The sequence below is a fragment of the Physeter macrocephalus genome, chromosome 6 (assembly GCF_002837175.3).
Source record: "Physeter macrocephalus isolate SW-GA chromosome 6, ASM283717v5, whole genome shotgun sequence".
Lineage (NCBI taxonomy): Eukaryota > Metazoa > Chordata > Mammalia > Artiodactyla > Physeteridae > Physeter > Physeter macrocephalus.
Window position 1 is genome coordinate 94,131,272 of NC_041219.1, and position 25,156 is coordinate 94,156,427.

Below are 25,156 nucleotides of genomic sequence, written 5' to 3' on the forward strand. Positions count from 1 at the left end.
GTTTGGGAGTGTTCCTTCCTCTGCAATTTTTTGGAAGAGTTTGAGAAGGATGGGTGTTAGCTCTTCTCTAAATGTTTGATAGAATTCACCTGTGAAGCCATCTGGTCCTGGACTTTTGTTTGTTGGAAGATTTTAAATCATAGTTTCAATTTCATTATTTGTGATTGGTGTGTTCACATTCTCTGTTTCTTCCTGGTTCAGTCTTGGTAGGTTATACCTTTCTAAGAATTTTTCCATTTCTTCCAAGTTGTCCATTTTATTGGCATAGAGTTGCTTGTAGTAGTCTCTTAGGATGCTTTGTATTTCTGCAGTGTCTGTTGTAACTTCTCCTTTTTCTTTTTTAATTTTATTGATTTGAGTCCTCTTCCTCTTTTTCTTGATGAGTCTGGCTGATGGTTATCAATTTTGTTTATCTTCTCAAAGAACCAGCTTTCAGTTTTATTGATCTTTGTTATTGTTTTCTTTGTTTCTATTTCATTTATTTCTGCTCTGATCTTTATTTCTTTCCTTCTGCTAACTTTGGGTTTTGTTTGTTCTTTCTCTAGTTCCTTTAGGTGTAAGGATAGATTGTTTATTTGAGATTTTTCTTGTTTCTTGAGGTAGGCTTGTATAGCTATAACTTCCCTCTTAGAATTGCTTTTGCTGCATCCCATAGGTTTTGGGTCTTGGGTCTTCATTGTCATTTGTCTCTAGGTATTTTTTTGATTTCCTCTTTGATTTCTTCAATGATCTGGAATGGAATGTCCTATATATATCAGTTAAATCAATCTGGTCTGTTGTGTCATTTAAAGCTTGTGTTTCCTTATTAATTTTCTGTTTGGATGACCTGTCCATTGGTGTAAATGAGGTGTTAAAGTCCCCCACTATTAATGTCTTACTGTCAGTTTCCTTTTTGAGAGATGTTAGCCATTGCCTTATGTATTGAGGTGCTCCTATGCTGGGTGCATATATATGTATAATTTTTATATCTTCTACTTGGATTGATCCCTTGATCATTATATAATGTCCTTCCTTGTCTCTTGTAACATTCTTTATTTTAAAGTCTATTTTGTCTGACATGAGTATTGCTACTCCAGTTTCCTTTTGATTTCCATTTGCATGGAATATCTTTTTCCATCCCCTCGGTTTCAGTCTTTATGTGTCCCTAGATCTAAAGTGGGTCTTTTGTAGATAGCATATATATGGGTCTTATTTTTGTATCCATTCAGCAAGACTGTGTCTTTTGGTTGGAGCATTTAATCCATTCACGTTTAAGGTAATTATCAATATGTATGTTCCCATGACCATTCTCTTAATTGTTTGGGTTTGTTTTTGTAGGTCCTTTTCTTCTCTTGTGTTTCCCACTTAGGGAAGTTCCTTTAGCATTTGCTGTAGGGCTGGTTTGGTGGTGTTGAATTCGCTTAGCTTTTGCTTGCCTGTAAAGCTTTTGATTTCTCCATAGAATCTGAATGAGATCCTTGCCTGGTAGAGTAATCTTGGTTGTAGATTCTTCCCTTTCATCACTTTAAGTATATCATGCCAATGCCATCTGGCTTGTAGAGTTTCTGCTGAGAAATCAGCTGTTAACCTTATGGGAGCTCCCTTTTATGTTATTTGTCGTTTTTCCCTTGCGGCTTTCAATAATTTTTCTTTGTCTTTAATTTTTACCAATTTGATTACTATGTGTTTCAGGATGTTTCTCCTTGGGTTTATCCTGTATGGGACTCTCTGTGCTTCCTGGACTTGGGTGGCTCTTTCCTTTCCTATGTTAGGGAAGTTTTTGACTATAATCTCTTCAAACTTTTTCTCGGGTCCTCTCTCTCTCTCTCTTCTCCTTCTGGGACCCCTATAATGCAAATGTTGTTGCATTTAATGTTGCCCCAGTGGTCTCTTAGGCTGTCTTCATTTCTTTTTATTCTTTTTTCTTTATTCTGTTGCACAGCAGTGAATTCCACCATTCTGTCTTACAGGTCACTTACCCGTTCTTCTGCCTCAGTTATTCTGCTATTGATTCCTTCTAGTGTATTTTTCACTTCAATTATTGTATTGTTCATCTCTGTTTGTTTGTTCTTTAATTCTTCTAGGTGTTTGTTCTTTAATTCTTCTAGGTCTTTGTTAAACATCTCTTGCATCTTCTCAATCTTTGCCTCCATTCTTTTTCCGAGGTCCTGGATCATCTTCACCATCATTATTCTGAATTCTTTATCTGGAAATTGCCTATTTCCATTTCACTTAGTTGTTTTTCAGGGCTTTTATCTTGTTCCTTCATCTGGTACATAGCCCTCTGCTTTTTCATCTTGTCTATCTTTCCGTGAATGTGGTTTTTGTTCCACAGGCCGTAGGATTGTAGTTCTTCTTGCTTCTGCTCTCTATGATTCTTATTCATATTAATTGTGAGAATTGAACGATACATGTAAAAATATGTAAAAACACTTCATAAACTTAGAAAAATTGTACAATTATAAGAGTAATGATAAAAATGGGATTGATGAAAGTGGTAATAATTAGAAATACCAAAATGAGAAAGAAAAGAGTTTTTTGGATTTATATACTATAGGGAGTTGGGGATAAATAATTTAATTCAAATAACATGAGAAAATCTATTGTGTTATTCTTTCTTCAGAATACAATAATGTAGCTTAATCCAGCTTGAAGCCATACCAACATTCTTGTAGATTCAGAACTTTATCATGCTCATCTTGAATTTTCAAAGGCTCTCTCCCTCTCCCTGGAACACTTGCCCTCTCTTCTTATCCCCATCTCAGTCTAATTTCTGGTCATCTTTCAGACTGCAATATAAATGTCACTGCTTCAGTAGAACTTTCCTGCCCCCAACCCTGCTCCAAACTAGGTCAGGTCAATTTCCCTTATTATAGACTTTCAAAGCACTTTTACTCCTCCTTTGCAGCACCTAAAAACATCATAACCACAAAGTTATTTGGTTGTAATGTACGCTCCATGTGCACGGGGGTTATCTTATTCTGTTCATGTCTGTCCCCTGGCTTAGCATTCAAGTTCAATAACTTTAGCAGAAAAAAAAAGTGAGAAACTAATACTCATCCTCTCAGTCTCTATGTGGAAAGTGCTGAAACTCTTCTACACAGCTTGCATTATCTGGTTTTCTATTGTGTGTGGCTACTTTTGAATGATTTCAACATTTTTGTTCCTGTGAATTGGCTTCCACAATGGTTATTCTATTGGCAATACCACACTCTTACATGTGGGGTGAAAGGTGATGCAATTTCAATGCCTCTGGGTGTTCAATGCCTCTGGGTGTTCCCTAGGTGGTGATAAAGTAATGTCATCTACATAAGCCAGCATTAAAGCACACCGTCCTCCATCTCCTAGGTGAGTTGATCTCATCATACGTCACTCAGGAAAGCTCCCAGTTCTAGGTTTCAAGCCCTGCCTCATACCTAGGCCATGGGGCTGAGCTTAGCTGCTCACTGTTTTGCTCTGAGACAGCAACATATTGACAGAAGGTGTGAGTGAGAAATATACTTTCAGAAATTCTATGATTTTATCAACATGTGAAGAATCCAGAATGCAATAAGAGCCTCACAAAGTTGAGCACTTAATCCCACACACTGATATGAGAATGACTTATTTCTATACCTAGCTCTGTGTTATTTTATTATAAAGAGGAGTATCTGACACATATCAGATGCTTCACTGTGATTGGAGTAACCTTTCTTTGCTACCAGTGAATCATGCTAATTCATATTCCAAGATGAGGCATCTGAGCTCAGTATCTCCTGTGTACCTGGGGCAGCTATATTTGCCCCCTCATCAGTTCTACAAATCTCATGGCTTATAATTAATCTTCTCAGACCCCATCTTTGTTGCCAGAGAATGTGGGTGTAGTATTTGCAAGGAACAGCTAACATATCCAAATAGATTGTTATGATACAGCATGAATAAAAACTTATGACTGGACTACATTTATCAGAATTTTTTCCAGGATAACAGAGAGGGGAAAAAACCTGGTAACATGCAACTTTCAATTGTTTCTGTTTTTCTACTCAAGCTTCTCTTGGGTAAATATAACATCTAGGCTGCTGTCCATTCCAAAGGCCTGAATTTTGAAAAGAATACAAAGTTGATTGTATTCTGCCCTCCGTTGTGCCAACTGACTCTGCAGTGCTGAGGATAGAAATATTTTCCTTTCTGACCTTAATATCAATCAGTGGACATTGTCAAACTTGACATTTTATTATCCCTTCCTTAGTGGCATGCTGTAAATAGAAACATTCTTGTTATAAATTGTTCTTTGAAGTTTGACATTGTACAAATTACACTGTGTACTCTATTTTATTAAATGGTGAAACTCAGCAGGCTTTCTCTCAGGAGGCCAACCTATGGTACTTTGTTCTCCTAAGAAATGAGTGTTATGTTGGCAGGCTAAGCAAGAGGTTTCATCATAACCATTCTGTCAGCAAATAAGTCATAAAATCTTTTCTTAGGATACATGTCAAAGCATTTATCCTGATCTTTAATATATGTCTTAACATAGAGAGCAATACACTACAACTCAGCATGGGCTGGTGCCTGCACTCAGCAAAGAACCAACACATAAATGCAACATTAAGAATTAGTACACAAACAAAAAGGCAACAGTATGGAAGTAAAGAGGGATCAGGGTTTTTTTCTTGATTTAAAAAGGTATTTAAGTAAATCACAAATATCTAAATATATGTCATGTTTAAGGTACCAGGAAAGATGTATGGAATATAAAGAATAAGGTTGTCTTCATGGAGCTTATGGTCTAGTTGAGTAAGTATCAGACAAATACATGAAAACAGTAAGAAAAGAAGAAAGCACATGACAAATGACCACTAATCACAATAGATGCTCAAGGATAAGAGTTGGAACACTATGGCTCCTTTATAAATAATTATGACAAGTTATTTGTAGGTGATTTTATTGGAACACAGCCACACTCACTTTTTAAAATATTATCTAAGACTGCTTTTGTGCTACAACAGCAGAATTGAGTAGTTGCACCAGAGACCTTATGGCCCACCAAACCTAAAATATTTACTGTCTTTACCGAACAAGTTTGCCAACCCCTGTTCTAGAAGAGATTGCTGTGCGCTGGACTGATAAAGAAGGGGTCAAAGAATGGGTAGAAATCAGTGGAGGAAGGAAATGAGGGAGAAGTACTATGAGCCAAAGGAAACAAACAAGCAAAAGTGCAGAGGTGGGAATCTGTGGCCTGGAGCAATACAGAGACCCACCTGGCTTACAGTGGTGGGGTGATTGTTTGAAGAAGTGGTGACCACATGGAAATGGTGGTTTTGAGTTGGGCACAAGAATGACAAAGTACCTAAAGGCCAAGTGAAGAAATGGGACTTTCTCTTCACAGTCAGCAGAAGAGAGCTTTGTTATGATGGTTACTGTTTTGTGTGTTTTGCTTTGATTTAGCAGATAAGTAAAACAAACGAAAGATATAGTCTAGAAAATATTACCATTTTTCTCTCAGTAAAGCAGGCATTTTATTTCATCTAACTAGATCAGTTTACTGCAGAGCAAAGAAAATAGTCAAATAGCTTTTTACACCATCTCTATAAATCCATCCTTCCTTTTCATTCATTTCAAAGAAAATTTAACATTGTTATTTATAGTTTCTTACCCAGCATATACCTGTATTCCTTACACCTGTGATCCGTATTTTCTTCATGTTTATTACTTGAAGAATCAAAGCCCTGAGCAGCAACAGAGATAAAGAATGGTCTTTGATCCTGTTCTTTTTTGATTTACAGGGTGTATGGTGCTGTCATTTTGATTTGCCCAAAGGTTAAAGCTTAAAGACAGTACAGAAAGTGCAGTCTTCCAAAGAGATAAATACATCAGGGCCATCTCCCAGGCAAACAGTATCTGATATTTTTGCTCCTGGCCATAAGCCATTTGAGTCTAGTGCTGGGGCCTAGGAAAATCTTAGCAAGTCTCTCCACGTATCCAGTGACCCTGAGTGGTGCCCAATTACAAACCATTTGTGCCTATTAGGACTCTCTGAAAAGTACAGGTACATTCTAAGGCAAAAATTTAGACTCGAGATAGATATAATCCCAGGATCCAACTAACGAAGACCCCCAAATCTGTGGGTTACCCATGAACAAAATCTTCCTTTCAGGTGTCACCCAGCACCAGCTAGATGAGACATCACAGGATCTCTCAAAAGTTTAATGGAGACTTCAGCTCTGATTCTAATCAGTCTCACGCTCCAGAGGTTGTGCTGGAACCAGATATAACTCAACTAACCTAGTTTCATGGAGAATTTTCAGGTTACACAAGTTTGGGGGAAATATGTTATAATGGAAAAATCACAGGCTCTGCAGTTGGAAGAATTGAGTTTAATTTTACTTGTTGAGCTCCCTTGAGCCAATCATTTAATTTCCCTGAATATAATTTTTCTTACATGTAAAATGACATAATCATAATCTCACAGTGCTACTGGGGGGAGTCAAATAGAAAACATTTGTTAAATCACACTGCAAACTTCAAGCCAATCTACAAATATTTCTTGTTACTACCACTTCACATTTTACACAAGCAGTTTCTAAAATATTGTCCGGGGGTACCTGGAAACACCAAGACCCTTTTAGCTCTATTTTTATAACTAAAATAAGCTGTTATTTGACTTTTCATTCTGATTAACTCAAGTGTACCAGGGAGTTTTCCTGAGGCTCAGTGGTATATGGTGACATCATCACTCTATCAGCTGATGGAATGGTGTGCTTGGGCACACTTATGTTTTCCAGAATTTTCTAAAATAAACCTTTGGGGTCCTCAATAATTGTTAAGAATGTAAAGGGGTTCTGATATTAAAATGTTTGAGAACTACTGTTTTATAATATAGGTTTAGAGATGCTTAAATGGACTTTATAAGCAAATAAAACGCACACTGCTCCTTTGCTAAATATATGTGCAGATTAAAGAGGAAGAAATAAATATCTTTAAATGCTATACACCTAGGGCTTCCCTGGTGGTGCAGTGGTTAAGAATCTGCCTGCCAATACAGGGGACCCGGATTCGATCCCTGCTCCAGGAAGATCCCACATGCCGCAGAGCAGCTAAGCCCATGCACCACAACTACTGAGCCTGGCTCTAGAGCCCACGAGCCACAACTACCGAGCCTGTGTGCTGCAACTACTGAAGCCCACGTGCCTAGAGCCCCTGCTCAACAACAAGAGACGCCAACGCAATAAGAAGCCCGCACACCGCAACGAAGAGTAGCCCCCTCTTGCTGCAACTAGAGAAAGCCCACGCGCAGCAACAAAGTCCCAACAGATCCAAAAATAAATTAATAAAATAAATTAATTAAAAAAAAATGTTATACGCTTATGAGCTTATCAGTTTAAAAATAATAAGACTGAAAATAAAAACATTGCAAGTTCTGTTATATCAACTAAGGTGCTTACTGAGTACTTTTTACTATTTAGCAGATTGCTCTAAGGCACACACAAGAAAAGTCCAACACACTTCCTGCTCAAAAACCTTCAGACAATTAGTGGACAAAAGAGTATTTTATACATAAATATAATATGTTGATTAAAAATCTGAGTTACATTTTGTTGGTAAAATTAGTAACATAATAAGATGTAATTTGGAACTAAAGTATGTATGGCACAGACAAAAGTAAAAAGAGTTAGAATAGGAAGAGATCTATATTACCAATCAATATTATTTATAAAGTCATAATAATATAAATAATACTTGTTAATTTAATTAAAATGAGACAAAAGTTGTTGGCCTTGGGAAACAAGACTCAAGAATTGATCTTGGTTGTTGTAATAATGACCCAAAAGTATTGTTTGGCCTCATATACTGTGTTCATGCATTACAATGACAAAACTGAAAACGATTTTTAAAAATTGTCCTTCAATTATTAACAATAGTCAAGACATGGAGACAACTAAGTGTCCATTGATGGATGAATGGGTAAAGAAACTGTGGGGTTTATATATATATATATGCACAATGGAATATTATTGAGCCATAAAAAATGAGGAAATCCTACCATTTGTGACAGCAAAGATGGATCTTGAAGGCATTATGCTAAGTGAAATAAGTCAGACAGAGAAAGACAAATACTGCATGATCTCACTTATATGTGGAATTAAAAAAAAAACCTCATAGAAAAAGAGATCAGATTTGTGGTTACCAGTGGGGAGTGGGAGGACTGGAGAAAGGTGGTCAAAAGGTACAAACTCCAAGTCATAAAATAAATAAGTATTAGGGATGTAATGTACAACATGATGACTATAGTTAACACTGCTGTATGATATATAGGTAAGTTGTTAAGAGAATAAATCTTGAGGTCTCATTACAAGGAGAAATTTTTTTTCTTTTTTTCTTCATCTTCTCTTTTTATTGTACCTGTATGAGATGAGATGATAAGATAATAGCTGAACCTATTGTGGTAATCATTTTACAATATATGTAAATCAAACCATCATGTTGTATGCCTTAAACTTACACAGTGATGTATGTCAATTATTTCTCAATAAACTGGGGGGAAAATTGGGCTTCACTATTTTGTTTGATATTGTAAGAATCACCAAAATCTCAATTACACAACACAGCTGCCTACAAATGGCCCTCAAACATCTGAACCTCTAATCTATCCAGATAGATTTTTGTTTGGGATTTGAGCCAGAAGCAGAGAAAGTCAAGCAAGTCTGAATCTGAATAGAATCTGAGTATGAAGGCAGAATGGAGAACAAACCTAGCTTTGGAATGGAAAACAGGACCAAAGTAGGATGTAAGCAGAAGTCAAGAGTTGGGAGCAACATCCAGGATACCCCAAGCCAAAGCATTTTAAACATTCAGTATCCTACTGAAATAAAAGTATGGCAGAGACTAGCTCCATTTTCCCCTGCTGTTAGCTTTCTGGATCACTCTTCTTTGTTAAAACTGATGCTTGGGAGTAAATTGTTCTTTAGATGACTTATAGAAGGGAACTTTGGTAAAGGAGAAGAATTCATGCAATTTAGAACTTCATATTGCAGAGTAACCTGAGAGATTATCTTGAAATCCATAGAAAAGACTATAATAAAGATTACTTTAGCAAAATTAGGTCTGACAAAGATGATGTCAATAAAAAGACAGGCTAGAATTAGGGCATGCCATAATGGCTTTAGGGAAAATTTAATCTCTCTCTCTCTCTCTCTTTCTCTCACTCCAAAAACTGTGACTCCGGAAGAAGTTACAATTTTAAAATAACCTCTACTTTATTTCTTCTCTTTCTTCTCTCTGGAAAAGATAGCCACAGGAAGGGGACAAAAATATGTTTACACACTTTAAAATTGTTATATTCAGAAGTAATTAGGCATGGGGATAAAGAAGATCACTTCTCTATTCCAGTGAAAAGAGAACTTATATAATTCTGAAGTAGTACAGATTCAGTGAGGTAATATACATGGGCTAAAATTTACTATTAGCAACTGTCTTTCACAGGTTAGAAAGCACCATTTTGCTTTCCCCTAATATATCTTTCTCCATCTATTTTGTGTGTTGTTGAAAATGGACTCTTGAATCCCTGCAAGAGAAAACTGGAGGTGATGCACTTTTGAAAGTATACTCAGATCAAGCTCCCCATGGATAATTTAGTGATAGTGAACCAGAGAATGTGGTTATAACAGAGCTCCCAGAACCACTAGCCACTTTGAAATGATAATGGCTTTATAAATACAATTTTTATTTAAAAGTTCAAGTGAATACATGCTATATTTTTACTGGCTAACTACATTTCTTAAATTTGTGGTTATGACATAAATACACATGGATCCTTTACTATTTAACCAAAACGATATTTATCAAGCATTTATTACCTGTGAAATGAGACAAAGTCTCTGTCAAATTAGTTTTCATCTGATTATGGGTAATAATACAAGTACAAAGGTAGCCCCTCAAAAACTATAAAATAAGAGCTGTTCATATTTAAAACAGAGGTTTAGTAAGGCAGGCTTATGAATTAATAGAAAAACATGGTATGCATCAAATTTGTAAATAATATAGAAGCAATATCATTTTCTTCATTGGTAACACTTAATGAACACTAACTCCATGTCAGGCACTGACATCATTTAATCTTCACAATCACCTTAGACACAGCAACCGCTGAATGTAATTTTCAGAAATTCTGCTAATATTAGATGGTACAGAGAAGCAAAAGTCTCAGAGAAGTTCTCCCATATAAAGTTTCCTTACTCCTCAGAAACTGGATTTAAGATGAACTCTCACCCCATCTGGGGAGCACTGGTTTAAATGTCTGATGATACCAGCAAAGCAGAGTGCTCTTTTATATAGGAAGCAACAGCATGGAGAATATTTTCGGCACTGAATCCAAAACAGTCATTGTTATGCTACTGTAAACATATGAAGTCAACGAATAAATTAGACGTAGCATAGGGGCCTGAGATCCAGTGAGAAGCACTGAAAAAAAAAGGTCTTGGGAATGCAAGCCATCTCACCAGGTAGAAAAGGTGAAGTGAATAATTATCCCCAGATAGTGACCTTCTCTGATACAGATGAAGGAAAGAACGAAAAACACCTAACAGGGAAAGGTCATGCTTCAAAGAATACACTCTCCTCTTACAGTTGAAATATCACTTTAGAGCACAATTGGATTTTAAAGTTGTATTTTAAATAATTACAATAATTAATATAATAGTGTTTAAGTAGCTTTTTTATTGATACTACGTTACCATTGACAATGGCATGATGATATACTACTGGCAAGAGCATTAAAAATAAAAAAGACCTAAAGATATGATAAGTAGTTATCATGCTGAACTTTTTAATTCAATGGATATTGGAAGACTTTTCAAAGTACAAAGTAAAAATGATAATTAATTAACATAAAATAAAAGCGTCAAGCCAAGTTTAGTACTCAGCTTGTCCCAATAATATATATATTAGAATTAAAAGGCTTTAGAATGAAAGATCACTCTTAGCTCTGGGTTTAAAAAACACAAACATATTTCTAACTAATATATATATATGGTTTAGTCTATCATCTACCCTTGAATATAATATTTAATCAGAGATGAGCATTCTCTTGTTGGAGACCATTTTAAATAAATAAAAATTATCACTGCTTTACAGAATCCACATAATTTTTTGAAGCCCTGTTGGATTCCAAAACATTTTGCTGGTATCTTTTGTTGTACTTGAGGGTAATTTTATTTAGGAAAATGTGTTTTAATACAAATCAATAAGAAAAAGATAATAACCCAATAGGGAGGGAAAAAATAGACAAAAGACATGACAAGACACAAGATATTTCATGAACGAAGAAATATGCAAAAGTAATAAAAATATAAAGATGTTCACTCTCATTAGTAATTAGGGAAATGAAAATTAAGACTATAATGAGATCATTTGACACCCAATAGATTAGCACAAGTTAAGAATTCTGACAATACCAAGTGCTAGTGAGGATGTGGATGAAATGGAATGTTGCTGGTGATAAATTTGCATAAGTATTTTTAAAAACAATGTGTCATTATATGGTAAAGTCATTATTTGAGTAAACTATGATCTTCCATAGCTTAAACTACTCTTCTTCATTATATGCCCTAGAGAAACTTTTGCAAATGTCAAAAGATGCTTACACTAATATTCATAGCAGCACAGTATAAAATAGGGGGAAAAAACAAACTTGCCCATATGTCTAATGATAGGATAATGGATAAATAGTTTGTGGTATAGTCACACAATGGAATATTTTACTGCAGAGAAAATGAATGAAATAACACCAGATACAGTAACAGGGATAGAAAAAACAAATTACAAAAGAAGTTCAAAGATAAGCAATACTGGCAATGGGAGAGGGGGGTTATGATACATAAAACCTTTGGGGTTTTTTTTTGGCCAAGCTGTGCAACTTGTGAGATCTTAGTTCCCCAACCAGAGATCAAACCCTGGTCCTCATCAGTGAAAGCACCGAGTCCTAACCATGGACCTCCAGGGAATTCCCCGTAAAACTATTTTAAAATAAAAGCATGGGAATAATAAAAACAAAATTCAAAATAATGTCTGAAGGGATCCAGGATACTAGTGTTCTGATTCTTGATGTGGGCGGTAGTACTCACTATATCGTTGTGCTGTATAACATGCCTGCATGTTGAATGCATTATTCTGTACTTGTAAGTTGGTATATTTAAATGTCTTTAAAGATTTACATGTAACACCATGTTACATAATTATCATTTCATAGTTGTAATTATTTCTAACTTTCCTCCTTTACTTCCTACAAGTACTTTTACATAACTCATTTTCCCCAACTATATTTTATTGATTAATCATCTATAAATGCTGTGAAAAAAACATAAGAATGGGTAATGTGATATTTACTATTTTATTTAAAAGAAAAATATTTTATAATATCTATGTCTATAGCCCTATAGAAAGATTGACTTGAAACAGAAAACCTATAGAAAACAGTAGCTATAAAACCTATAGAAAATACTTCATACACACTTAGAGGTCATTTAAAGTGGTCAGAAGTGTCAATTACGTTTCACATATTCCTAGTGAAAAAACTGAATTTAGACTAAGAGATGTTTAAAAATGTTAATTGTTAAATCCTTTTCTAACACTTACTCAAATTTTCTACATTACCAGAGACCCCATAAATAGCATGTGTACAGTTTTGATTTTATATGAAACAGCATAAAGATTAATATGGTATCAATGTCATTCTAAGAGAATTATTCTATTTATTTTACATATAAGCAAATAGTCATTTTTGTTCAAATGATCTTATATCTCAAATATACAGCTTAAGATTTCATAAAGAGAAATTAAATAATATTTTAATAGTCTTACCTAGGAAAGTTTTTCTCATATCCCTGTCTGTTTGAAAAGGTTTTAATAGTTTCTCAGATTAAGATTTATACAACTAACTCCCTCTCACAGTAACAGTGGCGCTGGGTCCAAAACCTCACTGTTATATATGTGACTTATTATATTATGCTGATGTGATTTTATTAATGGAATTGTGAGACACTGCTTCTAATTTACACAGCTTCCAGTAAAGAACCTGCTTGATAAGATTAGACATTTATTTGTTTACTAACTCAGTCAGAAGTTTTGCATTTTGGACTTATTCCAGCCTTGAAAGAAGTCACAAGGGAGTCATTAACTTTAAAAATAATTATAATCAATAATCATGGAAGCCTCAGACTTAGAACCTAGAGAGGTGTCAACAGAAGAAAGCCATTCTACAGCAGAAAGCTAAGATTTATATTCCAAGGCTATCTAATTATTGATTTTTACAAATCAATTTCTTTATGTATAAATGGATGATTACAGATCACAGAAGCTTCTGTCTCTCAGTGAGAATTATCATAGAGATTTGCACATATTTTTAATACTGCATGGCATAGAAGAACCATAAAAAATGAACTGTGAACAAGAAATGCTAGAACACCATGCATCTAATTAGGATTACACTTAGCTGGGTTAAATCAGGCACAAATATGGTTTGTGATTTCACAAATGTATTGTTTTCAAATTTATGGCCATTAATTGCTTCAGGGACATGACAAATATGACTAAATTAAACAAGTCTTCAAAACTATATATTTACTGGGAACCTACTACATAACATGAAAATGCCAACACAATCAAACATGTTACAATTATGCATTCATAATGTTAGCCCATAAATAATTATGACATAAAGTCCAGTTTAACTATCAAAAACTACTTACCTTTTCATTATACAATTGCAGATCAAGATCAGAAACTAAGTGATTTAGAACAGGAGTTGGCATACTTTTTCTGTAAAGGGCCAGATAGTAAATATTTTAGGTTTTGTACAGATTGTCCCTGATGCAGCACCTCTACTCCACTATTTCAGCATAAAAGCAGCCACACACAACAGATGATATATAATGGACAATGCATAAATGAATAAGCATGGCTGTAGTCCAATAACACTTTATTTATGGACGTTGAAATTTCATTCATATATACTTTGTGTGTCATGAAATATTATTTTTCTTTTTTTTCAGCCATTTAAAAATGTGAATACCATTCCAGTTATTCAAATTTTCTCCTATGATTCTGTAAATATCTTCTTTGTTTAGTTGGTTGCTAAAAGTTTTGGTGTTAATATGAAGAGCATCTTCTACTTGGTTATTACTAGCAACAGCTAGTGCTTGAAGGGCAGTCAGGACTTGAAAAGATAGAGATGGGTTAAGAGCATTCCAGTGAGGGGGACAAATCTCAGTGGCAATCCACAGCCTGCACAGATTAGAAGACACATTGGCAATGGAAAAGAATTTCATTTGTCTAGAGCCAAAGATATACAGAGAGAGCTATTGAAGAATAAGGATATAGCAAGCGGTAAAAGAACATAGAGAGCACACTAGGGAGTTTAGGTTTCAGAGGTGGTATAGTATGCTGGTTGAAATCACAGATTCTGGAGTCAAACTGCCCATCTCCTGGCTCTGTCACTTACTAGCTGGGCGACTCTGGCTCTCTCTGTTTCAGTTTCCTCATTGATAAATGGTGATTATGATAATGCTAAACTCATAAGAGTATAGTGAGGATTAAGTAAGTTAAGACATGTAGCACCTGGGATGGAATACATACTCAATAAACATTAACTTTAAAAAAAAAATGAGAAAACCATTCATAGCTGATGGGTCATACCAAAACAGGTGGGATTTGGCCCATGAGCCATAGTTCACTGAACCTGGCTTAGATATAAAGTTATTCTCTTTCAGAAAAGTCTCTTTCTAAAAATTATCATCTTTATGCATGACATTCAAAAAAATTTATTGTGTTTCTCATATGGCTTTAAAAGTTCTAAAATGGTACCTTGGACAGAATTACCAAACGAGCATATACTTACAGAAGAACTCCTTTATTGCATTTAATTTGAATTCATTTTTAAAAGTACCTCTCTGAGGATGAAGAATATTATAGTGTCTCCCCTTGGTCTTATAAAATCTTATGTTGAGTTCATCAGATCTGCCTTATTCAAAATATATTGATATATCTTTAAACATTGGAATTGAAACATGTAAAAGCAAAGATATTGTTAGTTGAGTTGAAAGTGCCTTCCCTGTGGTTCATCCAATCACTCATACGTTCTTGAGTTGCCCACAGAGTATATCCTCTGCCACAAATGACTGACCACGGAAGAACAAGCTGTGTGTCATAAATGGTGTTGAAATGGAATATCCAGCTGAGGAGAGTCACTTTTCCTACAATGTTAAAGAGCTCTTTGAGGGGGAGACCTTCAAGACGGCAGAAGAGTAGGACATGTAGATCACCTTCCTTCCCACAAATACATCAGAAATACATCTACATGTGGAACAACTCCTACAGAACACCTACTGAACGCTGGCAGAAGACCTCAGACCTCCCAAAAGGCAAGAAACTCCCCACGTACCTGGGTAGGGCAAAAGAAAAAAGAAAAAACAGAGACTAAAGAATAGGGATGGGACCTGAACCAGTGGGAGGGAGCTGTGAAGGAGGAAAAGTTTCCACACACTAGGAAGACCCTTCACTGGTGGAGACAGGGGGTGGTGGGGGGGAAGCTTTAGAGCCGTGGAGGAGAGCACAGTGACAGGGTGCAGAGGGCAAAGTGGAGAGACTCCCGCACAGAGGATCGGTGCCGACCAGCACTCACCAGCCCGAGAGGCTTGTCTGCTCACCCACTGGGGTGGGCGGGGGCTGGGATCTGAGGCTCGGGCTTCGGAGCTTAGATCCCAGGGAGAGGACTGGGGTTGGCGGCGTGAACACAGCCTGAAGGGGGCTACAGTGCCACGGCTAGCCGGGAGGGAGTCGGGAAAAAGTCTGGACCGGCCTAAGAGTCAAGAGACCATTGTCTCAGGGTGCGTGAGATGAGGGGATTCAGAGCACTGCCTAAATGAGCTCCAGAGGCGGGAGTGAGCACGGCTATCAGCGCAGACCCCCGAGACGGGCATGACACGCTAAGGCTACTGCTACAGCCACCAAGAAGGCTGTGTGCAAGCACAGATCACTATCCACACCTCCCCTCCCGGGAGCCTGTGCAGTCCGCCACTGCCAGGGTCCCGTGATCCAGGGACAACTTCCATGGGAGAACACACGGTGCACCTCAGGTTGCTGCAACGTCACGTTGGCCTCTGCCACCGCAGGCTTGCCCCACATTCCGTACCCCTCCCTCCCCCAGGCCTGAGTGAGCCAGAGCCCCCGAAGCAGCTGCTCCTTTAACCCTGTCCTGTCTGAGCTAAGAAGAGATGCCCTCAGGCGACCTACACACAGAGACGGGGCCAAATCCAAAGCTGAACCCCAGGAGATGTGCGAACAAAGAAGACAAAGGGAAATCTCTCCCAGCAGCCTCAGGAGCACGGATTAGATCACCACAATCAAGCTGACGTACCTGCATCTGTGGAATACCTGAATAGACAACGAATCATCCCGAAATTGAGGGGGTGGACTTTGGGAGAAACTGTAGATTGGGGTTTGCTTCCTGCATCTAATTTGTTTCCGGTTTTATGTTTATTTTACTTTAATATTTAGAGTGCATTATCACTGGAAGATTTGTTTACTGATTTGGTTGCTCTCTTCCTTTTTTTAAATAAATATATAAATATATATATATTTTTTTTTCGTTTTTCTCTTTTTGTGAGTGTGTATGTGTATGCTTCTTTCTGTGATTTTGTCTGTATAGCCTGGCTTTTACCATTTCTCCTAGGGTTCTCTCTGTCCATTCTGTTCTTTAATTTTAGTACAGTTTTTAGCACTTGTTCTCATTAGTAGATTTTTTTTTTTTTTTTTGGTTTCGGTGCTCTTTTTTCTCTCTTTTTTTCTTTGTTTATTACTTTTTAATTTTTCGATTTCTAATAATTTTTTAATTTTTAAGTTTGATAACTTTATTTTATCTTATTTATTTATTTATTCTCCCTTTTCTTCTGAGCCGTGTGGCTGAGAGGGTCTTGGTGCTCCGGCCGGATGTCAGGCCTGTGCCTCTGAGGTGGGAGAGCCGAGTTCAGGACATTGGTCCACCAGAGACCTCCCGGCTGCACATAATATCGAACAGCAAAAGCTCTCCCAGAGACCTCCATCTCAACTCTAAGACACAGCTCCACTCAACAACCAGCAAGCTACAGTGCAGGACACCCTATGCCAAACAACTAGCAAGACAGGAACACAATCCCACCCATTAGCAGAGACCCTGCCTAAAATCATAATAAGGTCACAGACACCCCAAAACACACCACCAGACGTGGTCCTGCCCACCAGAAAGACAAGATCCAGCCTCATCCAGCAGAACACAGGCACTAGTCCCCTCCACCAGGAAGCCTACACAACTCACTGAACCTACCTTAGCCACTTGGGGCAGACACCGAAAACAATGGAAACTATGAACATGCAGCCTGTGAAAAGGAGACCCCAAACACAGTAAGTTAAGCAAAATGAGAAGACAGAGAAACACAAAGCAGATGAAGGAGCAAGATAAAAACCCACCAGACCAAACAACTAGCAAGACAAGAACACAACCCCACCCATTAGCACAGAAGACTGCATATATGCTGTCTACAAGAGACCCATTTCAGACCTAGGGACACATACAGACTGAAAGTGAGGGGATGGAAAAGTTATTCCATGCAAATGGAAATCGAAAGAAAGCTGGAGTAGCAATTCCCATATCAGACAAAACAGACTTTAAAGTAAAGACTATTACAAGAGACAAAGAAGGACACTACGTAATGATAAAGGGATCAATCCAAGAAGACGATATCACGATTTTAAATATGTATGCACCCAATAAAGGAGCACCTCAATACATAAGGTAAATGCTAACAGCCATAAATGGGGAAATCAACAGTAACACAATAATAGTAGGGGACTTTAACACCCCACTTTCACCAATGGACAGATCAACCAAAATGAAAATAAATAAGGAAACACAGCTTTAAATGATACATTAAACAAGATGAACTTAATTGATATTTATAGGAAATTCCATCCAAAACAACAGAATACACTTTCTTCTCAAGTGCTTATGGAACATTCTCCAGGATAGATCATATCATGGGTCACAAATCAAGCCTTGGTAAATTTAAGGAAATTGAAATACTATCAAGTATCTTTTCCAACCACAATGCTATGAGACTAGATATCAATACAGGAAAAAATTTGTAAAATACAAACACATGGAGGCCAAACAATACACTACATAATAACACAGAGATCACTGCAGACATCAAATAGGAAATAAAAAAATATCTAGAAACAAATGATAATCAAAACACGATGACCCAAAACCTATGGGATGCAGCAAAAGCAGTTCTAAGAGGGAAGTTTATAGCAATACAATCCTACCTCAAGAAACAAGAAAATCGTCAAAAAAAGAACCTAACTGTACACCTAAAGCAATTAGAGAAAGAAGAAAAAAAACCTCCCAAATTTAGCAGAAGGAACGAAATCATAAAGATCAGATCAGAAATAAATGAAAAAGCAAGGAAGGACACAATAGCAAAGATCAATAAAACTAAAAGCTGGTTCTTTGAGAAGAGAAGCAAAATTGATATACCATTAGCCAGACTCATCAGAAAAAAAGGGAGAAGACTCAAATCAGTAGAATTAGAAATGAAAAAGGACAAGTAACAACTGACACTGCAGAAATACAAATGATCGTGAAAGATTACTACAAGAAACTCTATGCCAATAAAATGGAAATCCTGGAAGAAATGGACAAATTCTTAGAAAAGCACAACCTTCTGAGACTGAACCAGAAAGAAATAGAAAATGTAAACAGACCAATCAGAAGCACGGAAATTGAGACTGTGATTAAAAACTTTCCAACAAACAACTGCCCAGGACCAGATGGCTTCACAGGCAAATTCTATCAAACATTTAGAGAAGAGCTAGCATCTATCCTTCTCAAACTCTTTCACAATATAGCAAAGGGAGAAACACTCCCAAACTCATTCTACGAGGCCATCAACACCCTGATACCAAAACCAAAGATGTCACAAAGAAAGAAAACCACAGGCTAATATCACTGATGAATATAGTTGCAAAAATCCTCAACAAAATACTAGCAAATAGAATCCAACAGCACATTAAAAGGATCATACTCCATGATCAAATGGGGTTTATCCGAGGAATGCAAGGATTCTTTCATATACACAAATGAATCAATGTGATAAACCATATTAACAAAATGAAGGAGAAAAACCATATGATCATCTCAATAGATGCAGAAAAAGCTTCTGACAAAATTCAACACCCATTTATGATAAAAACTCTCCAGAAAGTAGGCATAGAGGGGAACCTACTTCAACATAATAAAGGCCATATATGACAAATCCACAGCCAACATTGTTCTCAATGTTGAAAAACTGAAACCATTTCATCTAAGATCAGGAGCAAGACAAGGTTGTCCACTCTCACCACTATTATTCAACATAGTTTTGGAAGTTTTACCAACAGCAATCAGAGAAGAAAAAGAAATAAAAGGAATCCAAAACAGAAAAGAAGAAGTAAAGCTGTCACTGTTTGCAGATCTCTTGCATTCCTATACATTAATGATGAAAAATCTGAAAGAGAAATTAAGGAAACACTCCCATATACTATTGAAACAAAAAGAATCAAATACCTAGGAATAAACCTCCCTAAGGAGACAAAAGACCTGCATGCAGAAAACTCTAAGACACTGAGGAAAAAAATTAAAGATGACACAAACAGATGGAGAGATATACCATGTTCTTGGATTGAAAGAATCAACGTTGTGAAAATAACTCTACTAGCCAAAGCAATCTACAGATACAATGCAATCTCTATCAATCTACCACTGGCATTTTTCACAGAACTAGAACAAAAAACTTCATAATCTGTATGGAAACACAAAAGACCCCGAATAGCCAAAGCAATCTTGAGAAAGAAAAACGGAGCTGGAGGAATCAAGCTCCTGGACTTCAGACTATACTACAAAGCTGCAGTAATCAAGACAGTATGGTACTGGCACAAAAACAGAAATATAGATCAATGGAACAGGATAGAAAGCCCAGAGATAAACCCAGACACATATGGTCACCTTATTTTCGATAAAGGAGGCAAGAATATATAATGGAGAAAAGACAGCCTCTTTCAATAAGTGGTGCTTGGAAAACTGGACAGCTACATGTAAAAGCATGAAATTAGAACACTTCCTAACACCGTACAAAAAATAAAATGGGTTAAGGACCTAAATGCAAGGCCAGACTCTATAAAAACTCTTAGAGGAAAACATAGGCAGAACACTCTATGATATAAATCACAGCAAGATCCTTTTTGACCCACCTCCTAGAGAAATGGAAATAAAAACAAAAATAAACAAATGGGACCTAATGAAACTTAAAAGTTTTTGCACAGCAAAGTAAAACATAAAAAAGACAAAAGGAAAACCCTCAGAATGGGAGAAAATATTTGCAAACGAAGCAACTGACAAAGGATTAATATCCAAAATTTACAAGCAGCACATTCAGCTCAATAACAGAAAAACAAATAACCCAATCCAAAAATGGGCAGTAGACATAAATAGACATTTCTCCAAAGAAGATATACAGATTGCCAACAACCACATGAAAGGATGCTCAACATCACTAATCATTAGAGAAATGCAAATCAAAACTACAATGAGGTATCACCTCACACCAGTCAGAATGGCCATCATCAAAATATCTACATACAATAAATGCTGGAGAGGGTGTGGAGAAAAGCGAACCCTCTTTCACTGTTGGTGGGAATGTAATTGATACAGCCACTATGGAGAACAGTATGGAGGTTCCTTAAAAAACTAAAAATAGAACTACCATACGACCCAGCAATCCCACTACTGGGCATTACCCTGAGAAAACCATAATTCAAAAAAAGTCATGTACCACATTCTCATTGCAGCTCTATTTACAATAGCCAAGACATGGAAGCAACCTAAGTGTCCATCAACAGATGAATGGATAAAGAAGATGTGGAGCATATATTCAATGGAATACTGCTCAGCCATAAAAACAAATGAAATTGAGTTATTTGTAGTGAGGTGGATGGACCTAGAGACTGTCATACAGAGTAAAGCAAGTCAGAAAGAGAAAAACAAATACCGTATCTTGACACATATATATGGAATCCAAAAGAAAAAAAAAAGGTTCTGAAGAACCTAGGGGCAGGACAGGAATAAAGATGCAGTCGTAGAGAATGGACTTGAGGACACAGAGAGGGGGGAGGGTAAGCTGTGATGAAGTGGGAGAGTAACATTGACATATATACACTACCAAATATAAAATAGATAGCTAGCAGGAAGCAGCTATACAGCACAGGGAGATCAGCTCGGTGCTTTTTGACCACCTAGAGGGGTGGGATAAGGAGGGAGGGAGGGAGGTGATATGGGGATATATGTATACATACAGCTGATCCCCTTTGTTATACAGCAGAAACTAACACAACGGAGGAGATATGGGAATATATGTATATGTATAGCTGATTCACTTTGTTATAAAGCAGAAACTAACATGGCATTTTAAAGCAATTATACTCCAATAAAGATGTTAAAAAAAAAGAGCTCTTTCATATGTGTTGCATGACATCTATTGTCAGCCAGCTCACCCACTTTCTATTATTTGATATGGTTTTAGTAACTTCTACAAGAAATCAGATAATTCTGTGGGATCTTAAATGCTTATGGATAATTGGCAGATCTCTCTGCTCCAGAGGAATGCTCCTGCAAAACATTAGCTGAAGAAAAAAAAAAGGGCTAATAGCATTAAAATGTCTTTTAAACAAATGGTGTTTCCTTTATTAAAAATTAAACATTTCTAATAATTACATTTCCTTTTTCTGAGTTTTTATCAACACATAACTTATGATTATTTACTTCCTATAATTTTCCTTTCTGAATTTTGTCCCTTGATTTTACATTTCTTTTGAATTACTTGTTTATAGGAAATGTCAAGGAATTATTGGGTTTTTTGTCCCTCAAGTTTCTTTGGATTTGTGTACTGTAAGTATAACAACATATTTCAGTATCAGGGAATTTCTAAAGCTATGTCTTTGAGAAGAATATATTTTTTATGACTAATAAAATTTAAGATATGTACCAGGAACCAGGAATTGTCAGCAAATGGAATAATAAAATAGTGCTGTTTCCGCATAGCAAAGAAGATCAGCTTAGTGCTTTGTGACCACCTAGAGGGGTGGGATAGGGAGGGTGGGAGGGAGACGCAAGAGGGAGGGGATATGCAGATATATCTATACATGTAGCTGATTCACTTTGTTATACAGCAGAAACTAACACACCATTGTAAAGCAATTATACTCCAATAAAGATGTTAAAAAAATGAAATAGTGCTGTTTGTTTAGTTTGAAATACTCTGCCAAAATCATGAAGCAGTAATATTTTGCCTCTTTTTCAAGGTACGACTGCAAGTGAAATTATCTTAATGTTTCTAAGTTGTTCTTAGAAGTTAACCCTTAACTTAAAAAAAAAATGCTTAGAACATAATTTGGTAATTTAGCAGACGGTATTTCAAAATGAGAGCAAAATCCTACAGGAGTCATCTCCTTCCAATCAACATAAAGGTGCAGTGAATTAACCAAGCTCAGGGCTGAAGTGTGACATTGTATCTGGTCACTTAAAGGGTAGAAAGTGTATAGTTCAAGCCATTGTTTACATTTCTAAGTAATAAATTTAGCTGGGACCATTCCAAAGTAAGCCCCCCAAAAAGTCTTTTGGTAAATATTCTCACATAGGCTATAAACCAAAATGGTTCAAACATTAAATGAAAACAAAGCTAAGTTTCGCAAAAATTCAGAGCAGTGTTCTTGACCTGTTTGCAGCAAGTTGTACCTGTGGAAATGCCAGCTTCAGAGTAGCCTTGTAAAGAAACAGGTTAGGAGGGAGATATAAGTGTGACTCATTTGAGCAACTGTTCTAATGCACACTTTCCACTGCCTTCAGCAGGTTAAGAATATTAAAGCTTCATTCCTGCTGAGCATGCCTGGATATCTTCTATTTAACTCCCTGGGAACTTGTAATGTCTCCTGGTGAGTATAAGACAGTGCTACCTTCTGCAGTTGCCAACTGGTAGAAGCAAAAACACCTGGGCAAAGTACTTGTTAAATGGCATATTTCTTCTCCATGGCAGGCACTGCAGACTGAGAAATCTGCTTTTTAGTACCGCGTTTTTTAAAAATACATTGTACAAAGTGTCAAACCAATAGTTTAATTTAAGTCCCGTCTTTACTTTGGTTCCTAGAAGTGGGTAGTGGATTTTATTTTTGTTGTCATTGTCTCATCCATTGGGCTCACTATTTTACAACTTTCTACAGTGAATCCACAATCAGCTCTTTTATCCATCACTGATCTCAATAACAAAGTTCAACTGCTAAGAAGACAACTCTTTTTAACCATGCATTACCAAAAATCAACATATTTTTGTGGACACTGATTACTCAAATACATTGAGTATTGGCTAATTGGGAATGTGTGTTGATTTGCTATTCATATTTAATTCTACCGTATAAACGTAGGCTCATGAACAGAATCCTTCACTTGCATACTAAATGGCCTTCAACTTCATGAGCCATGAGGTGTGAGCAAGAAATAAAAACCTTCCTAAACACCACAGGAATAAGCCATTATTATTTTTTATAAAGAAGGGATGAATTAGTAACATTTTTATTGAGTTGTTTTTTTTCCTTGCTTTTGGTGTTCAGATTATGATTTGCTAGAAAGTTATACTGCCTAATATATAACTGAAATACAATAATTCCCAACATTAATTAATAGTAATAAAGGAGGCTCATTTGTCGAGGTAACCTATATGTCACAGAGCACACTAACTCAGAATACAACACAGGTCTTAATTTTATCAACAACCCACCTTTCTCCGATGCCACTTCCTCACTAGCTTTTTTTTTTTTTTTTTTTTGTGGTATGCGGGCCTCCCTCTGCCGTGGCCTCTCCCGTTGCGGAGCACAGGCTCCGGACGCGCAGGCTCAGCGGCCATGGCTCACGGGCCCAGCCGCTCCGCGGCACGTGGGATCCTCCCGGACCGGGGCGCGAACCCGCGTCCCCTGCATCGGCAGGCGGACTCTCAACCACTGAACCCGGTTCCCCTGCATCGGCAGGCGGACGCGCAACCACTGCGCCACCAGGGAAGCCCCCTCACTAGCTTTTAAAGTACCTCTAGCCCTTTACAAAATCCATTCCAATTATTTCTCAGAGTGTTCAGAAAATTTCTCACCTGTGTTTTTAATACAGTGCCTAAGGAGCCACCTGACGTCTGCCATTCTCCCCCTCTTCCTCCCATGATGATGTCAGTTCATTTCTGTGGTGGTGGTAGTGGTGGTGGGTGTGTCTGCTGCTTGGCTCTCTAAGCCCCTTTAAAACCTCAGAGGGAAATTTACCAGCACTGCCGGCACTGCCACTGGCACTCGGCCAAAGCCAGTCCACCAAGCTATGGTGCCGATGCCAAGATGCCAGAACTAACATGGTGGGACCACAGCCCAGCTTTGCTGAAGTAAAGAGAAACTTCCCTAATATTCATGTCGTACTACGTGATGGTTTTTCCATACACGTTTGCCTTGTGCTTCTAATGTCTCCTAGATATCCTCATTTAAAAGAGCACTTTTATTTGCCCACTTCCCACCCATGGCACATGTCGACAGCTAGCTAAACCAACAGACACCGAGAGGAGTAAATACCACATAATGGCCAAGTTCAAGCTTCCTTTTTAATGAATTAAACAGTTTGGGTTAAGCCCATTGCCTGACCCTACCTTCCTGCTGGCATACCCTTTCCTAGGAGGATCCTATGCACCCTAAGGTGAAGAAAAATGTCACTAGCCCTGTTCTATAAATGAATAAAACAAATTAGAAACAAGACCTGTTACATAATTTGAGGCCTAGTGCAAAATGAAGATGTAAGGCTTCTTGTTCAAAAAATACTACAAATTTCAAGATAGGGAGGGCAGAGCATTAAACCAAGGGCAGAGTCCTCCTGAGCACCAGGCCCTGTGTAACTGAATAGACCACACATCCTTGAAGCCAGCCCTGCACAGAGAAGTGAAGTAATTTTCCCAAAGCCACACAGCTACTGCATGCCTGAATAGGGATTTGAAAACAGAGGTCTGACTATAACAAGCACTATGTTCCCTAGCCAGCACTATGTTCCCAGATTCAAGGTCAC

The 25,156-nt window shown here is 37.2% G+C and overlaps 1 protein-coding gene across 19 annotated transcripts in view; it reads right to left on the reverse strand.

Annotated features, from left to right (window-relative positions):
• The window catches only part of TMEM117 (transmembrane protein 117), a 555,808-nt gene that overhangs the window by 310,175 nt on the left and 220,477 nt on the right, over positions 1-25,156 (reverse strand). Inside the window, exon 1 of one of the 19 annotated variants that reach the window (XM_028491406.2) lies at positions 13,701-13,775. The exons of 17 other annotated variants lie outside the window; for them this stretch is intronic. In XM_028491406.2, coding sequence (XP_028347207.1) covers positions 13,701-13,708 — 8 coding nt within the window. In that variant the 5' untranslated portion in view covers positions 13,709-13,775. Of the gene's footprint in view, positions 1-13,700; positions 13,776-25,156 lie in introns of those variants that run through there. One more of the 19 variants, XM_028491408.2, reaches the window with a different exon arrangement.